General features: G+C 40.1%; 1 protein-coding gene across 2 annotated transcripts in view; it reads right to left on the bottom strand.

Annotated features, from left to right (window-relative positions):
* The window catches only part of MRPS31 (mitochondrial ribosomal protein S31), an 86,088-nt gene that overhangs the window by 7,066 nt on the left and 61,170 nt on the right, over positions 1–17,852 (bottom strand). For both annotated transcript variants that reach the window (XM_063428910.1, XM_063428920.1), the window contains exon 6: positions 5,565–5,708. In XM_063428910.1, the coding sequence (XP_063284980.1) occupies positions 5,565–5,708 (144 nt within the window). The remainder of the gene's footprint in view (positions 1–5,564; positions 5,709–17,852) is intronic.

The following is a 17,852-nucleotide window of genomic DNA, read 5'->3' as shown; positions in this document are numbered from 1 at the left end:
CTTTATTAGTTGCATCAGGTGTGCTTGAGACAACACCTGTTTTGCATATTTGTGCTGTTGTGAGGGATTCTCTTCAGTAGGTTGAAAAATTCTGAGAGTGGAGAAGTCATTATAAGTTGCATTTTTATTCGAATTTTGGGTAACCACTTGAAGCACCCATTGTGCTGATTTTTTTCAATTGCTCATTTGATATGTTCATTGCAACAGCTGAAAGTCTGTAAATTTTGACAATAAACCTGATTTTCAAAAGGTGGGTGAATCATTTTGATTACAACTGTATATGTGTATATATGTATGAGTAGGTTGTATATAGGCCTTCATGCATATTTTGGATTCTTGGATAGGAATGCATGCATCATTTCTTTTTTATAAATTCTTTATTTATAGTTTTAGTAATTGTTTTACTGGAATCAGAGATTGAAGAATAAAGAAAGGGAAGTGGGTACATATCAGGAAAAATACAGTCACAGTGGTATCTAACATGTACAGCATGTCATTTGTGAATACAGCTCATAACCTAGGTGCAGACAGTACAAACAGCAGTTCATATCGAGGGTACACTTGAAGTCATGTACAAATAGATACACTGGAAGCTCCTACAAGCCAATGTGGCCTAGGTTGACATTAAAGAGTAAATAAAGTAGGGAGCGGACACGCTTTCTCCGAGCTCCGCAATAACTTATTACATTCGCATGTTTTAAAAGTGATATCTGGCAAACAAACGGGCTACAAACCTTACCTACCACAGAGCAACCAACATGGGTCGAAAAAACAAGAAGCCCAAAGCCGATAAAGACTTACCAAGCCGGGACATGGGGGAACTGTTCCGCAATAAGCAGAAGGCCGCGTGGGACAAGATGGCGGCCCTCGAAGAGGGTTCCTCTTGTTCCTCAGAGGACTATTCCGCTGACCCAGAGGAAGGTGCTGCCGCCAATCTAAATGCGGGTCCCAGGCACAAGAAGCTGGACGACAGGGACTTGCGGAGCTACGCGCCAACATCGCAGGAGACATGGCCCACTTTCAAAAGGCTGTGGAGACCGCGACGACTAAAATCGCCCAACTGGAGGCGGCACACAGCACCCACAACTCCAGACTATCTGCAGTGGAGAAGAGGGTGGGAGAGCTCGAAAAGCTGCACGCCACTACAACAGGCAGACTAGACACACTTGAAGACGTGAGGAGACGGTACAACCTCAAGCTCAGGGGTGTGCCGGAATCTTTGGTGGTCTCGGACTTACCTCACTTTCTACGGAGATTCCTCGCGTCCCACTTGCCGCCCAAACAAGCAAAGGCGGTAAAACTCTATGGTCTGTTCCGTATCCCAAAACCAGCAGAAGCACCTCCTTCTACAACTCCGGACCTTATTGTTCGCTTCCAGCCACTGCAGGACAGGGCCCTGCTCCTCGCAGCAGTAAGGGGGAAGAATCCGATACCGTTCGAGGAAGCCACGCTACAGATATTCCCGGACCTCACCAGGAACACACTGGCCTGGCACCGCTCATTGCGCCCTCTCCTGCAGCTCATGCGAGCAAAAGACATTACTTACCGCTGGGGACTCTCCTATATCAGGTACAGGGGGAATCATACCGGGTGAGCACCCTGCAAGAACTCGAAGACCACCTAAACAGGCTAGGCTTTCTTTCCCCGAACACTGCCTCTGGGTCTGGACTTGCTCGCATAGACCCGGCTAGAATTCAGGAGTTCATACCCCACACTGCTCGGGCCTCCCCAACACCCAGACCTACAACCTGACCACACAATCTGAGGCCATCCCAGCAGCAGTCAGCTTGGATTTGACAGCCCCTCACTATATCAGGACTTACCTAACGATACCACCTAAATAGACCCTTTTGTCCATTATTGCTTTATTATATGGTTTCTTGCTTACTTTACTTTTCATCTAATATGCACTGTTTCCTGTGTCCTAAAGACGCATATACACACTTACAACAACGATGACACATATACACATATCGGGGAGAGCCCCCCCAACACCCCACGAAGGTGCTTAACCAGCCTGGAGAACTGACCATATCGGTCCCTAATGCTCTGATACTCTTCACCATGCATGACGCATAAACAAACAAACACCCCCCCCCCTCTCTTGTATTACCCTAACGGGTCCATGGCATACCCCCAATCCTGCCCCTACAGAGGAGAGAGGGAGACCCCATAAGTGGTGGCACTACCTTTTTAGCGCTCGCCTTAGTTCACCATACCAATACTGGGATGTCTCTCAGATGCTTACTTTCCCTTATAATAAAAAATCTCATCCCACACTTCCACACATGGCACAGTTTGCACATTCCTTTGTCTCTACCATGCTGCGGTATGCTCCATATCGTTAACAACTTGATGCTTACTGTGACCTATGTACTATACCTTTCTGTACAATTTTTGTGTGGCATGAGAAAAAAAAAAAAAGATAAAAAAAAAAAAAGGAGTAAATAAAGTAAATGGTTTGCTAAGAGTAGAAGTTACAGATAGATGGAAGGGTAGCTAGGGACTATAACATCACTACTCTGATAGTTGTCAGCATTGTGCAGCTCAGCGTTTCGTAACCGTGGTTGTAGTTGTCCCCTTATTGCCTCATGCCGTAAGAGGTGGTGCTCTTGTTGAGATTTCTAACTATATTTGTATATGTATAGTGTGTCAGGAAGAGTCTGTCTGATGTCTGGTAGATGATATATATATATATATATGTGGTTGTTGCCTTTGTTAGGCAGACTCCATGTGTGTGTTTTGTGTAGCGTTGGGTTGTGCTACGGCATTCGCTATGTGAGGGAAGGGATGGGTATGAAGGAGGGAAAGGGAGGGGAAAGAGGAGAGTGTGTCAAATGTGTCCTATCTAAAGTATATCACAGGCAAAACAACCATCCAAAATAAGTCAGCAGAAAGTAAACAAAAATACAGTCAATAGAGAGTAAAAATAAATTACAAACAAACAAGACCTTCCTACGGTGAACCAATTCTGTGCTGGTTTATGCAAGCAATTGCTCTTAATGTGCCACATTCTCATGAGCCACATTCTCATTCAATGTGAGTGTATGAAATTGCAGATCGCACTATGTGGCATATGTCAAAACCAAACATTAGAATCCAGGGCGGTATGTGTTCCATCTCTACTGATTACCAAATTTAAAGTTTGATCATTAGCTTGAAAAGTTTTCCCTCTTTCACAAATAAACCTTTATTTAACATTTCTTATGCATGAGTTGTACTTCAATTTGATTCAGAGGGCTGTCTCTTAGCAGGAACTATAATTTCATACTACATGCTCGTTTGTGTTATCTCCCACCAAGACGCACAGTGAGAACTACCTCCCTCCACTTCTCCGGTACCGAATGGCACAGTTAGCAATGAACCCTCGGACACACTTGTAATTGGATGGGGGCTGCAGGCCTAGAACACGCTTTCTACACAGAATAATTCCTGCTGCTCACAGAAAATAAGCATAACAAACAGCCCCACACATTCCTGATAGCAATTGTGTCCTCTATAATTTTGTTCTCTTGCAAATCTTTTCTTTGCGAAAATTCTGTCTCCACAGTTGCAGCAGCAGCAGAACTACACACATTATTATATTGTCAGTTTGTATGTGGAGAACTCCGTAACACACAACCTTGGATGCTGTGACTCACCTGATCAGTCATAATCAATGCAGCTTACCTTCTGATACTTCCACAAAAGTTACATAAAGACACAAGGTTATTTTGTTGTCATGCGGAACATGAAAAGGCCTTTATTTTAAAAAGCATTATATAGATTTATAAATCAAATTGTATGGGTTTATATTTAGAACTACTTTCAATATTTCTTTGAGTTTTGAAATTTTACATAAAAAAAAAAATATTTTATGGACTGCACTGCAGTTTATTAACGCAATATTTAATTATTAAAGGACTAAAAGAGAAAATCCTCTTTATCATAAATGTGTTTATATTTTAAATATTTTTAACCCCTCCATAAAAAAAAAAAAAAAGAAAAAAAGATTTATTTTGCATCCACTATGTTGACTCTACTCATCTTTTGTGTTACTGTCAAAAACTACGTTTTCAATTATTTTGGAATGATTTCAGACTGTCTTATCTAAAACTAAACAGAAAATGTTGGAAAGTAAATTCTAAATTATTGTATAATGCAGTGATCTAATGTTAGGATTCATGTCATTTTATATTGAGAGAAACAAGCCAATCTTTTTTTTTTTTTGCTCTTTAATTTTCTTCCGAATTTTGCTCTTTCGACTGTTTAGTACAAACTTGTCAAACTCAAAGGCTAAGACAGGTCAAATAAACAAGGTTTACGTTTATGTGGGCCGCAAAAAAACAAAAACGCCAGTTTTTATAGAGAAGTACAGTATAAAAAAGGTTGCCTAACTGACACTGGAAGTCCTCACGCTTGTAGGGCTTCAAAGTAAACAAAAGAGCATATTTTTTTTAAGGAGATGTGTATTTGCATATAACCAACGTTTAAGTCCAACTACCTTGACATATTAACAAATGTTTGGTAATAGGACTGAAATGGTGAATGTATGCTGTAGCACAGCTGTAAAAAAACAAATTACATTATCTTATTTATTTTGAAGTTCTATGAGTGTGTTCTTCACTTTGGCTGAGATTATCAAACTTGATGATCTCAGCCAATCCAATACTTTTCAATAGGAAAGCATTGGGAGGCAATCGTGCATGTGTGGCAATAAGCTGCGCGGCCAAACAGCATCTCCATGGGGAGCGTTCAACACCTCCATGCAGACCCAATCTAACACACTGCCCCTCTTCCCATTCTAATACACTGCCCACAATACATTGACCCCCCCTCCCTCCACTGTTATACACTGCCCCCTTCACCCATTCTAATACATTGCCCCTCCTCCCTCCGCTGTAATTGAATAGACTGCCCCCACTCCACTTTAATACACTGCATTTCATATAACACACTGCCCCCCACCACTCTAATACACTGGCCCCCTCCCTCCCTCAAATAAATACACTGCCCCCTCCTTCCTTCCAATACACTGCCTCCCCTCCCCAATGTAATACACTGGCCCCCTGACTTCCTCAAATTAATTCACTGCCCCCTCCCTCCCATTATTACATTGACCACCTCCCATCCATTAATACACTGCCACCCCTCCCCAATTTAGTACACTGGTCCCACCCTCCCACAAGTTAATACACTGTCCTTTCCTACTCCTAAATTAACACATTGCTCCATCCCCAATTTAACACCTCTGGCACTGTAAGCAGGAGGGAAGGAATTTTTCCCGTCTTGCGGCTGGTCGCAGCCACAGCTGAAAGCGGCCCCAGGGCAGACGGGCTGCAAAAATATTCATTATGGGCCCCATGTTTGACATGCTTGGTTTAGTAGATAGCTCCCTAACTTGGTATCCTTAAATATGACAATCACAGTAAGGATGGAAATTAGGGTGCTATCTACTTACCAGCTGAAAGATCAAAAGCTCTGGGCTCTTTGCATTTGTGTCCCCATCGGGATGAGTTTACTCTAGTTTGGCACACACGATACTGCCTCTGTTGGCACCAAATAAACCTTTCAGTTTCACTTACCGGTTTCATTGTCAATTGGAAAAGTCCAAAGTTTCCTTTCTTTTGTCCACTGAATCATCTCTTCAAAGCCATTCCGTGGTGGTTGTTCACATGTGGTTGCAATCTGATTAGCTAGCTCAAGATCCCACAAACTAAGGCAAGATTCTGAAAATGAATGGTCAAAACGTCAGATCTTTCATAAGGGCAAGAAAGTACAGATACAAAAACTGCAAATAACATGGATTTGAATAGCACACATAGGCAAGGGTTGATTTACAAGTGATTAATATAACCCACACATATTAATAGGGGCAGCCCAAACACTGCAGAAACCTAGGATTATAGTACAAAGTCTTCCTTTGCTTTCAATCTGTTGCTTTTAATTTTCCTAGTTGGTAACTACCAAGGGTTATTTACTAAAGGAAAAATTCTAAGTGAATTTCACATTTGTGGCAGAGTAGCCAAACAAAAAGCATAGCCGACTTGCTCTTTCCTCCTGCGTATGCACAGCCGCAACGTCCTCAGTTCATAAAAAATATGAACGCAGCTATCTGGCAAGGTAACAAAATTAACTCTATTTCATTGCATTTCAATTAACCAGTACCCAATGAGAGGTGTCAGACATCCTAGAAGCTCACTGGAATCTTGGGATTAGCAGGTGTGGGTGTGTGTGTACACACATTTTGGTAAGAATTATCTATTTAATCGATATAACACACACACAAAACAAGGTCAGCTGTAGCTTGAATTTTTTAATGTGACCGCAGATCAATTTAAACATTCCTTCCAAGTCCATTTAAATATGAGATTTATTGAGACAGACTTCATACTTTATTTTGAAGAAGAAAAAAGAGCAGCACTGGCCTTGCATTCTATATACCAAGTCACATTCCTCAGCTCAATTATTACATAACTTCTGAAAATACTTTTAAGTGAATCAAGTTGCCAGTGACAAACACTAAGGCATAACGATTTTCACAGATTATGTCCCATCCACTGCCAACTATTTTTTGCTTTGGATAAACCTGAAGTCATGTATTTTCCTCCCCAAGGATGTCTCCATGATATATAGCAGTGTGAGCATCTGGCTCTGCGAAGATGTCTGATGATGTACTACCGCTTTGCTAGTCGATCCAATGTAAAATCCCAGTTTGAAACTAACAGTATGTCTCACAACAGCTGGACATCTCTGATAGCCGCCTCAGAACAGGCATTTGTGCAACTTATGGTAGTGTCCCTGGCCAGTCGGGCTGAAAATATGCAGTTTCCTTCAAACTAGGACCGCTCCAAGATGGTGCAGATGCATTCTTTGTTTAATCCATTAAAATTTCAAAGCCAATAAATTATAATTTAATAAGATACTCACATTAGGGATCGAACTATATAATTATTCCAGAACTCTAGAATTATTCCATTATCAGTCGCCTTGCGGGACGATTGCTGACAACCAATGCCTTTATACATTTAAAGTTTTGAAAAAGCAACACAACTTCTTCAAAAATCAGATAATAACTAAACATGTTGACAGCAATCACACTTCGATCACTCTCAGGCAGCCTGTGCATGCTGTGATCAGTGAGTTCCTAGCATGCAGAGTTCTGTTACTGATAGTGTGATTGCGGTCAGCAGTCAGATGACTCTCAGACAGCCAGTACATGCATGGATCAATGCGATCCCAGCTTCAGTAGTGCTGTTACTGCTAGGAATCTAATTGCTAACAGCAGTCACACTCCTATCACTCTGTCTACCAGCCCAGCACATAACAGTGGACTATTCATGGTCTCAACACTGCCTTTAGCGGAGTCTTACGGGGAGGGGTGATGTGAGATTGTGACTGGCGTCTGACTGGCTTTCGAATGGAGTTTCCGCATGTGGAAGACAGAGTGCGGTGACTGGGAGAGGCAAGTGATTGGTAAATTACAAGACCAAAATCAATTATTGGAAATATTCCTGTAAAGGATCCTGCTATCCGTGCAGCGCTGATCCTTGTAGCGTCTCCCAAAATCCAAGCTGAAAAGAGTGAAGTAGTGATTATAGCTCCCAATTCCCCAAACATGAGTCGAGACTTCATGAAGGGGTAAAACGAATGTGTTTATTGATGGGCAAACTCAGCCCTTTTATGATGGTCTTCCAGCAAGGACACTCCCACATGGGACCTTGTGGAAGACTGAAACAGAATATACAGAACCAATCACTGTACTTTACAAATATTACACACACCCACAGGAAGAGTGTAACCCCTCCTCTCTATCCTGGAGATAATTAACTTACCCCTCCTCTCTATCCTGGAGATAATTAACTTAAGTGGTTGCAGAGAACCTAATTATCTCCAGGCAGAGAGAAACATGTTCTTTTTATTTTATAACAAAACAGTATTCAAATATATAACTTATATTTCACCGAACATAATCCCCACATTCCACATACCCCCAGATAGCTTGGATCTGAGCGCATATTATAGACGAATAGCGCTCAGATCCCACGAACACAGTTCTCAAAAACGTCGAGCAAAGTCCAAGTTCACCAGTTGTTCGTGCCATTCAATGTACCCGAAAAGAGTTCCAGAGCGTCTACGACAAACTACCGCTGAGTATTCGGCGATTTAAAATGGCCGCCGCCACGTGTTCGGCAAACGAACGCCGGCCACCCAGGCATTTGACAATTAAGCTGCGGTTAACCGCAGCTTCTGGGTGGCTAACAAGCAGCACACTCCGCAGACCGGGTGGTTGGCCCTTCGGCAGTTTGTTCGTCAGTACGAACAGCCTTAGTCCAGCTGTAATGGAAGTTAAACTGCACGAACCCACATACGAGTGTAACAGGGGAAATGTACAATCCAAGCAAGTAAGGCGAATGATGTGATCCAGAGACAGAGGGCTCTGTCCCAAGTGCCTTAAGACCCCATGACTTAACGGGCCAGCATCCCAGGGTAAGAGGCTAGCAATCGGGCTCCTCCAAGCGATAGGGGGGGTAGGGCAGTTTGTCACATGCAGACCCAGTGACAAAAGCCATTTTGTCACAATTCCCAATATCGGTTCTAATAATCGGCCGATAATCTGTCTATCCCTAACTCCCATTTGAAGTTCCTGCATTTAATGTAATACCCTAAGCAGTGAAGCACAAGGTGCTTAAATGAATACAGAACTGCTGAGCCTATCCCATAAACATTGACTTGCATTGCTTTGTCCAATGAACAGCTTATCTATGAGAACCTTTGCAAAAACAAATGGACTATGCATGGCTTTCTCACAATTAACTAATCCAATATCTTTCACCGATACTTTACAGTCACCACAACATGCAAGTTCAAGGTTGCATTAAAAATATAAAAAATCATATGAGTTAATATCCTCAGCATCCTGACAGCAAGTATCTCCCAACTCTAAGTTTCTTGTAAACAAAGTACCCCCAAACCTCTCTCTTAACCCCAAACGGTCTCTGAGATCATCTGGAAAAAAATAGTGTTTTATTTTGCTATATCCTCAGAAGTGCCTCTAGTGGCTCTCTGTGAGTGACAGCCACTAGAGGAATTTAAACCCTGCAAAGAAAGATCTCTTAGGTACCACAATGTATCCGCTAACTGGCCTGTAAATCCAGGTAAGAGTAGGGGGCTAATTACTGGCCTTTACCATTATACTGTATACTTGCTAGTTAGCTACTCCCTTCAATTCAAGTAGTAGGCACTAAAATGAATGCTTGCCAAGTATAGGGAATATAAAAGAAAGGAAAAAAAAAACAAAAAACACTTTTAAACAGTAACGCACCTTGAAAACCTAACCGAGAGATTGGTCTATGAAATGAGGATGTGTCTAGACTTTGGATAAATTATATTTCCAGTTTTAAACTTCTGTTTACCTTTCAGTTTTCTGAGAATACAAAAAATAAAAACTTCAAGCCTTTTACCAGCAGTCTGAAAGAGGTTTGTGCCAGAAATGAAATGTTAAGTACATCCAAGATAGACCAATAAAATAATCTTCTGTCTTACGTAATGAGGCCATCCACAGAAGAGAATACGGAATCTTCATGCAAGTCAGATAAGATTGGTTATGTTATGACTGCACATTACTTATAACATCATCTGTCTCATTAGCTCACCAGGGGAAAATATAACTAGTTGCAGTTTCAAAATTACTTTGTAAAAAAGGAGACATGACAGCAAATTATATTATTCCTGAGACATATTTAATACCAAGTTCCGTTACATTTTAAGGTTATATGGTAAATGTACGGGAATATAAAACAAACATATTCAAATGAAAAGATGAACCAGATTATTTCAGACTGTCATCCTCTTAATCAACCACAGATTATCATCTACTCCTGCCCAGAGTTATTTAGTGGAACAATTAAAGTAGATACGATTTCCATGATCATACATAATATAAAACTGTTCTAGCGTTCTATAATATATTTAATGCCATTTTTCACTTGTTAGAGCTGCTGTATTTATTACAATACAGATGCACCAAGCCTTAAATAAAAAAATTCAAGCACAAACTAAGGTTTAAGTGTTGCCAGAGCCCTTCACATCGAAGGCTGTGATGTGGCTGTGACAAACTCCCCTTCCCACGTGAGTTTGCCATGAGCTCCTGGAGGAGCCTGCTTGCCAGCCTCCTGCCCACAGACTATGGTCCCTGCAGGAAAACCTGTAAAAGACTACAGAACTTGACCGACCGTTAGCACTGATTTCGGCATAGGACCATGTGCACCGTCGGTCAAAATTATGACTTCCATGAAAATCCCGAACCCCTAAACCGATTTGGGTGATTTTTGGATATGTTGGTCAACCATATCAGGGGATGTAACTTTTGTTGCATTTTTGTGTGTTTTAGGGGTATTTTGGGGTTTTTGTTATATTGCCTGTTTCGGTTTTCTGAGAGAGAATTAAATTATATCTTTGTGTACTCAGATAATTATCTCTCAGAGGAGTATGCTAGATGTTTACTTGTAACTAGTCCCCTCTCTGGTCCAGGAGAGGGATTATCCTGTTTGTGTGGGAGTGTCAGGGGCGTGCTTAACGGTGTCTGAAATTGTATAAAAGCAGGCCATCTAGCCAGATTAAAACATTCCAGCTTGTACTCCCAGAGCCATGTGTCGTCTGGTTACAGGGTTGGGAAAGGGCTAATCACTGTTCCAGTGTCGCCCAGTGCCTAGGGGTGGATAGAGCGAGTTCCCCATTCGGCTCCAGAAGGGAGCGGTTCCAGGACCCCAGTGACTGTGGGCAGAAGTGCTGCAGTTTGTCCCCTGTTCCAGCTAGGAAGGGGTCCATGGCAGAGGTACCCAGCCAGGGGTACAGGGAGCTCTGTTACAGTGGCCAATATAGGTCAAACTCGCAGAAAACTAAATAAATGTGAGTCGTTTGAAATCAAACTAATATCATGCAAAATGGATGCTTTCTAACCAGGAATCACTGCTCACATAAATGGGCATTATTCCAATAGAGACTATTCTGATCATTAAATTTAACCTAAATACATTCTCAACATGGTCCAACTTCAGGTCTATTACCTGTGTCTTGTTTGTGGCCAAAATTTTCTAAAGGACATCATTACTCTGCTTCAAAAGCAACTAGACTAGTTGGATTCTCCAAGGCCACTTTGCACATGATAACATACATAGGCCTATATTGAATTATTTTGGAGAAGCGTTTCAAATGATTACTCTACAAAGATGCATATAGACAAACAAACTTGTATTTCTAAAGTTATAGTGCCCCCTGTCTATAGTTATATTGCCCCTGTCAATAGTCACATTATTAATGTATGTAATGTAATGTAAAGTTAAGTTATAGTGCACCCACTCCCTTCGTCAGTGATATCATCGAGGAGGTGTCGCTTCTGCGTCAGCAAAGCCGCAGTGCCTCTAGTGGCTGTCTAGAAGACCCCTAGAGTAGTGCATAACCTACCAATCTATATATATTGAAGGTTAAAATAGAATGTAACGGCAGGTAAGAACCTTTCGGCCCATCTAGTCTGCCTAACTGACTTTAGTGGTTGTTTAACTGATTTCTGTAGACAAATTCATTTGAAAAGTATTTCTAACAGATTGTGATCAGTTGAAAAGTGTATACAAAATAATTAAATCAAGGCCAAAATAGGTAATCTCAGCTCTCAGATGGATCTAACACAGCTGTAGAAAATGGGCAAATTTACAGCATCAACCAGGCAAGTAACATGCAAAGTCCCCAAGAGGTTAGACATCATGGTTTTTTTTTTCACAAAGATTATGAACCTTTGAAAATAAAACAGACTTCTTACCTCCCAAATGACCCAATGACATAGTGAAAATCTTCACTCAAGGCATGAGCCTATATGGTTGACTGGCTGACAACCCATGGCATACTCAACCTCATAGCTGTGCCTTCCAGATTCCTGGATTGCAGGACTGGAATGGGATAAGTTTTGTAACCAATTAAAATTTAAAAAATCTTTAAACCAAATAAATTTAAATATACCAACCACTAGCAATCAAAATGCAGAAATCTCTTCGTCTAACTACACTTCGGTATAGGTAGGTGCTCAATCGTGAATATATCAAACCAAGCATCGAAGAGTCAGAGGTAAAGATCTAAACAGCACTCAGGGAGGGGGTAAAGCAGATACATAAATATCTCTCCTTTCTTGATATACAGGGTAGGAAGGCACACGGTAGAAAGAACGTGTGAAGGTATAAATATATATTCTTTATTATTTTTTAAATCTTTCAGAGTTCAATTTGCAGGAAAATATGTCACTTCCCACCAGACGCAGTAAAGTCTAGTCTGGCAGGGTAAACCATTCAACAGCACTCACTCAGAGCCCATTATTAAGCACTTACCAGTGTGAAAAGAGACTGCAGACCGTCTCTTTCCTTGGTCTGCACAGTGTCACATTATGATGTGCCACTAGTAGGTGTTTATACAGCACTGGAATAATAAAGCACACTATTTTACAAGATCAAGGTCATTAAAAAAAAAAGATGCATTATTACTTTAAAAACATTGTAAACACTAGTTTCAATCACAGCCTCAAGTGTCCATCAGATCCCTCCCTGCAGTCAGCAGCTCACATCCTTAAACTGATTTATGTCAAGAAGACGCTAGCAGACAGACAGAGCTGCTTTAACAGATGCGCTTGAAGTCACAAATTAAACGTATTTCATACGTTAAATTGAGTCTAACTTAGCCACTGACATGCAAGTGAGGATAGCGGCAATGCCATCACGTCAAAAGAATTTCCTATGTTTATGTAAAACTACCAATTCAGTTTTATATAGATTATATATTCAAAACAGACCGTCGAATATAAATTAATATAAAATTTAAGTTGCCATTTAGATGTCCAGGAAAGCAATGCAGCAAAAAATGTGGGGTTATTTAGAATATTTAGTCTTTTCACAAACAAACGGCAAATAAGACATTATAAATATAACAGAACTCTAAACATTGCATGGTCTTGTCTTATCTGATCCACCTTGTTTTCACATAAAAGCTTTTTAGGCAACTGAATAAATATGGTACACGATAGACACATTCTTTTTTGGAAGCGTCACACGAAATTTTACGTTTTGGGATGGATAACCCACAGAGATCAGGCAGGAGTCTTCGAAGATCAAATAGCTCATGGTATTTCCTGCTGTTCTGAGAAATGCTAATATTTTGCAATCCTTCTTTCAGTTGAAAGGACGATGGCCAAGTTTCAAAAATCGCAACAAACCTTACTAAAAGCTGTTAGCAGCCACACAGACAGTCAATATTCCACAGTCATTTAATTATACTCATCCTAATCAACTTAGAATCTTTGATTTCATGTCCTGTTATCGGTTTGGGAAGCTAATCGACAATGACTTTACCTTAATCAGTTTAAAGGGAAACTGTCATTCTTAGATAGTATGTTTACTTATCAACCTGTATTTAACAAATATGTGTGTGTGAGAACATGAAAAAAAGAAAATAAATTTAGAAATAATCACTGCAGTATTTAGCTCTATTTTAGACTGAGTGCCACCATCTTTGTACCCTGTCAATCATTGTTATAAACTCTGCCCTTTTCTTTTAACTGAACGTAGCGAGGAGAGAAAGAGAAAAAATAAAGTTTTCTTCATCTCCAATTCAATGTGTGCCGTGGCTGTGCCAGGACTAAACTGGATTGCAATTTCAAATGAGATCTCTTTATATAGTGCAAAATGTACATCCCAGAGTTATGCATTAAACACATTAAAAAAAAAAAAAGGATAATGTGTGATACAGGTTTTCAATGTTTTGTTTCATGGCATAATTTACATTAAATTCTGAGAGATTTAGTTTTGAGGTGGTCACAAACCTAATATTGACATCTGCGTTTCAGTTAGTACAACCAAGATATATGGTCATTTTGGAACTGCAATTTTTAATTCAGTTCAATGAGCGGCTGTTTTGAACAAAATGACACCTGGATTTCCCACCTCTGAGACTAGAGGCTCTGTGGGCATCCAGCAGGACACAAGTAAATATCAAATGGTGCTAAAATGGTTTGACAGATTACCCTTAGAAAGGTACTCCTGAGACTATAACTAGCACAGAGGGTTGTAGTGGTTATGGTGCCTGAAATGTTCTTTAATGTCAAGGTAAGTTAGGAATATGTTTATTGGCCGAGAGCGCACAGCATAACAGAAAAATCACATATTTTATATACCAGTGTATATAGAAGTATATTTGTCATAGTCTGTAATTTAACCTACAAACCATTACTAATAAATGGACACTCCAGTAAGTAACATTTTGTTTATCGGTTTTTATGGAGGTAGTTTATGTGGGGCATTCAAAAATATCCTTATTTAAAAAACAACAACTTTTAACCACCCCCAGGATTCCAAAGCGACTTCCCCGATTAGAGAATTAATCACATATTATGCAAAGAGGGCGATATACCGGTATGTAATCTGATGTCTCTGCGGCCTCTATTATGTGGGAAGAGCCAGAAGATGTTTACATGTAAGAATACAAGAACATGTAAAAAACATCATAAATGGATTCGAAAAACACAGCTTATCACTACATTTTAAGATCCGAAGAATATTCCATTTATAGGGATTCAGAAAATACAGGAAAATTGGAGAGGTGAGGACATAATAAGAAAAATGGGCCAGACTGAACTTGGGTGGATTTTTAATTTCAACACTTTACTACTTCACGGTCTTAAAAGTGATTTCGAGCATTGCAATTTTTTTGTGATTTATTGTGGTTTAAGTATTTTCTGGATAATTTTAGCCATTTATACTTAAATATCACAATTTACTCTTTTTCATCCTTTAATATGTTTTAACATGTTTAACCTTTTAAATTGTGGCACTATTATTGATTATATGTTTAATACAAATAGATCCCTTTCAGATCGAAGTAAATCTTCTTGTAAATAAATTTATTTTTAAATAGTTTATTAGACATAATTTAGAATCCGTTTGAACACATTTTCTATTGTACATAAAAGTGAGTTTTTAAGTATAAATTAGATATGTGCTAATGAGCCTGTCCTTGTTAAGGCTCTGAACAATGGGAGAGTTTCCAATAACCTCCATCGTGTGTGTTTACGCACTATGTTAGTTTAGGAAAAACTGCTTCCTCTACCCATTTTTCTTTAAGTGCGAGTTACATATTTCATTAGCGCTCCACCCAGTTAGTTTTATTTCAGGTTTTATTTATTGTAGTAGAAGGTTTATAAACTGTTGTAAAATTGTGTTTGTATATCTATTGGGTATGAATGGATTGCAAGATAGCTGGCAATATAAGTGAGGTTATAAATATCCAATGTTTAGCAATATGCTGTTTAGTTGTAAGGAGGATATAAATTATTATTTGTTGCTCTGCTGCATAGGTTACAGGGAACCCTAGTAAGAAAACATGAAAGGGTCTTCTGTTACATCAATGTTTGTAACGTCACATATCAGTTTTTTTAATTGCTTTTCATAATGATTGAATCAGATTACAGCTCCACCAAATGTGAAGCACAGTAACTTCAGCCTGAAGACATCCTCAACATATTGTAAAGGAGTTTGGAAATATTTTGTGTAATCAAGATGGTACCTTATACATTGCCTTCCTGTGTTGTTCAAATAGAGTGAAGGATTAGATTATTTTTGAATGTCTGTCACAAATTTTAGACCATTGGGAAGAGGAGATCGAGCACTGCAAATCTGACTCCCACCCCTTGGCTATTTTCGAAAAGAAAGGTTGATGAGGGTTGATTAATTTGAAACACATGGAGATAGGTTTACAATTGGTCGGTATCACACCTTTAATACTAATCTGTTCAATAAATGTTAAAATATTTGTTTGTTTAGGGATGAAGTTCCTTTGCTTTTTGATTGCTGTAAATAATGATTGTAGTTGGTAGTAAGAATATAGTGAACTCTCTGGGATTTGATTTTGAGTTCTAAGGGTCTGGAAATCCATAAGGGATGCATTTTGTATAAGATTAAACAAATGTGTCAGATGTGTTGTACACCAATTTTTATGATTAAATGTTGGGATTAGATAATGTAACGCTGAGATCAAGGTTGCTAGGGATAATTGCCCGGACAAACTAATACAGATGCTTTTATTTGTCCCATATTTTAAAACCATGTTTCAGTTGTGAAGAAGCTTTATAAGTGGGTGGGTAATGTTGTGGTGAAAGCCACAATAAGTCATTGATAGGGGAAGGGGCTCATTCTAATTTTAGGCATTGTGGGTGTTCTTTTGATATGAAAAAGGGAATTGGCAATGCTAAAATGATGGCATAATAGTATCCCTGAACATCCGGAACTGGAATATTGTAGCAACCACAATAAGAAATGTGGTCTCCCTTCTCCCTACTTAATTGAATTTCACTATGTCTGATTCTGTCTCTATTAAAAAAGGATTTAGGTAGCTCCAGTTGGAGTGTACCAGATAGGTATTGAATCCTATGTAGTAGGATAGACATCTTAACAGCTGCTATTTGGAAAGAGAACAGGTTAGGTTTATTGACAACTATTTAACTGTGATCTACAAGATTTCAAAAATTTGGTATAATTAGCAGAGTATATCTCTTGCTGATTTTCAGTTACCGCTAAACCCAAGTACATGAGATCTGTGTTTCACCATTCAAAGGGGAAAATTGGATTTGAAGTTTTTTTTAAGGCCGTTTGGTAGGCCTTTACCCAATGCCTGTGTTTTTGAGGTATTTAAGGAGTAACCCAATTCCTCTCGATTAGTTATAATTTCCTCCATTAGAGTCAGAATCAATACATTAGACTTTGTTAAAGTAGGAATGACATAATCTGCAAAGGCAGCAAGTTTGAGCACTCAAGGGCCTCCTACAACCCACGAATGTTCAGAGTATGTCTTATCTTTTGCAGAAATGGTTCTAAAGCTAAGAAAAGGCGAGATATGACATCCACAGGGCCGGATTAACATAGGGGCTGATGGAGCTGCAGCTCCAGGCCCAGGCCCATGGAATAGGCCCATTGATTTAAAAAAAAAAAAAAAAAAAAATTTTTTTTTTTTTTTTTTACATTTTTTTTTTCACACACACACACACACTACTCTTAGGGATTCCACCTTTCTTTTATTTTATTGGCACAGCCAGTATTTGAGGCTGCCTGGCTGGTGCCAATATTGCAGTGATACTGGCAATACAAATGCTGGTATTTTTCTCAGTATAAACAAGAGATTACTCTGCAATACCAGCACTGGCCAGTAGGGGCCGCTGTATGTGGAGACAGGCAGGGATAGGAAGTTCCAGTATATCCCTCCCTGCCTATCTCTACTCACTGATCTGCAGGGGTGCAGCTACAGAGAGTCCAGACAGCAACACCCACCCTGCAGAGACAGCCTACAGCTCAGCGAAGTAAGGAATGGGGGAAAGGATGGAAGGAGACATACACTGAGACACTAAGGGACATTGGGAGACATTATGACACAGACACATGGGGACACAGTGTGCCTAGTCTCCCAGTGACCCCTAGTCTCCCAGTGCCCCCAGTCTGCCAGTGTCTCACTGTCTCCATGTCTCCTAGTGCCTCCATGTCTCCCAGTGCCTCAAGTGTCTCAACGTCTCCAAGCTAGTGTCCCTGGTGTCTGTGGCCATGGTGTCTCAGTGTCCCCATGTCTCAATGTCCCCATGTCCCCCAGCCAGTGTCTCTAGTGTCTGTGTCCCTGGTGTCTGCGTCCCCATGTCTTCAAGTGTCCCCTATTTTCCCAGTGTCCCCATGTGTCCCAGCCAGAGTCCCCTAGTCTCCCAGTGTCACTGGTGTCTCCATGTCCCTAGGTCTCCCCGTGTCCCCAGGTCTCCCCATCTTCCTAGTGTCCTAGTGACATGGGGACCCTGGGATACA

The sequence above is a fragment of the Pelobates fuscus genome, chromosome 1 (assembly GCF_036172605.1).
Source record: "Pelobates fuscus isolate aPelFus1 chromosome 1, aPelFus1.pri, whole genome shotgun sequence".
NCBI classification, from domain to species: Eukaryota; Metazoa; Chordata; class Amphibia; order Anura; family Pelobatidae; genus Pelobates; species Pelobates fuscus.
The sequence above is the reverse complement of the archived record's forward strand: the minus strand, read 5'-3'. Positions and strand labels throughout refer to the sequence as shown.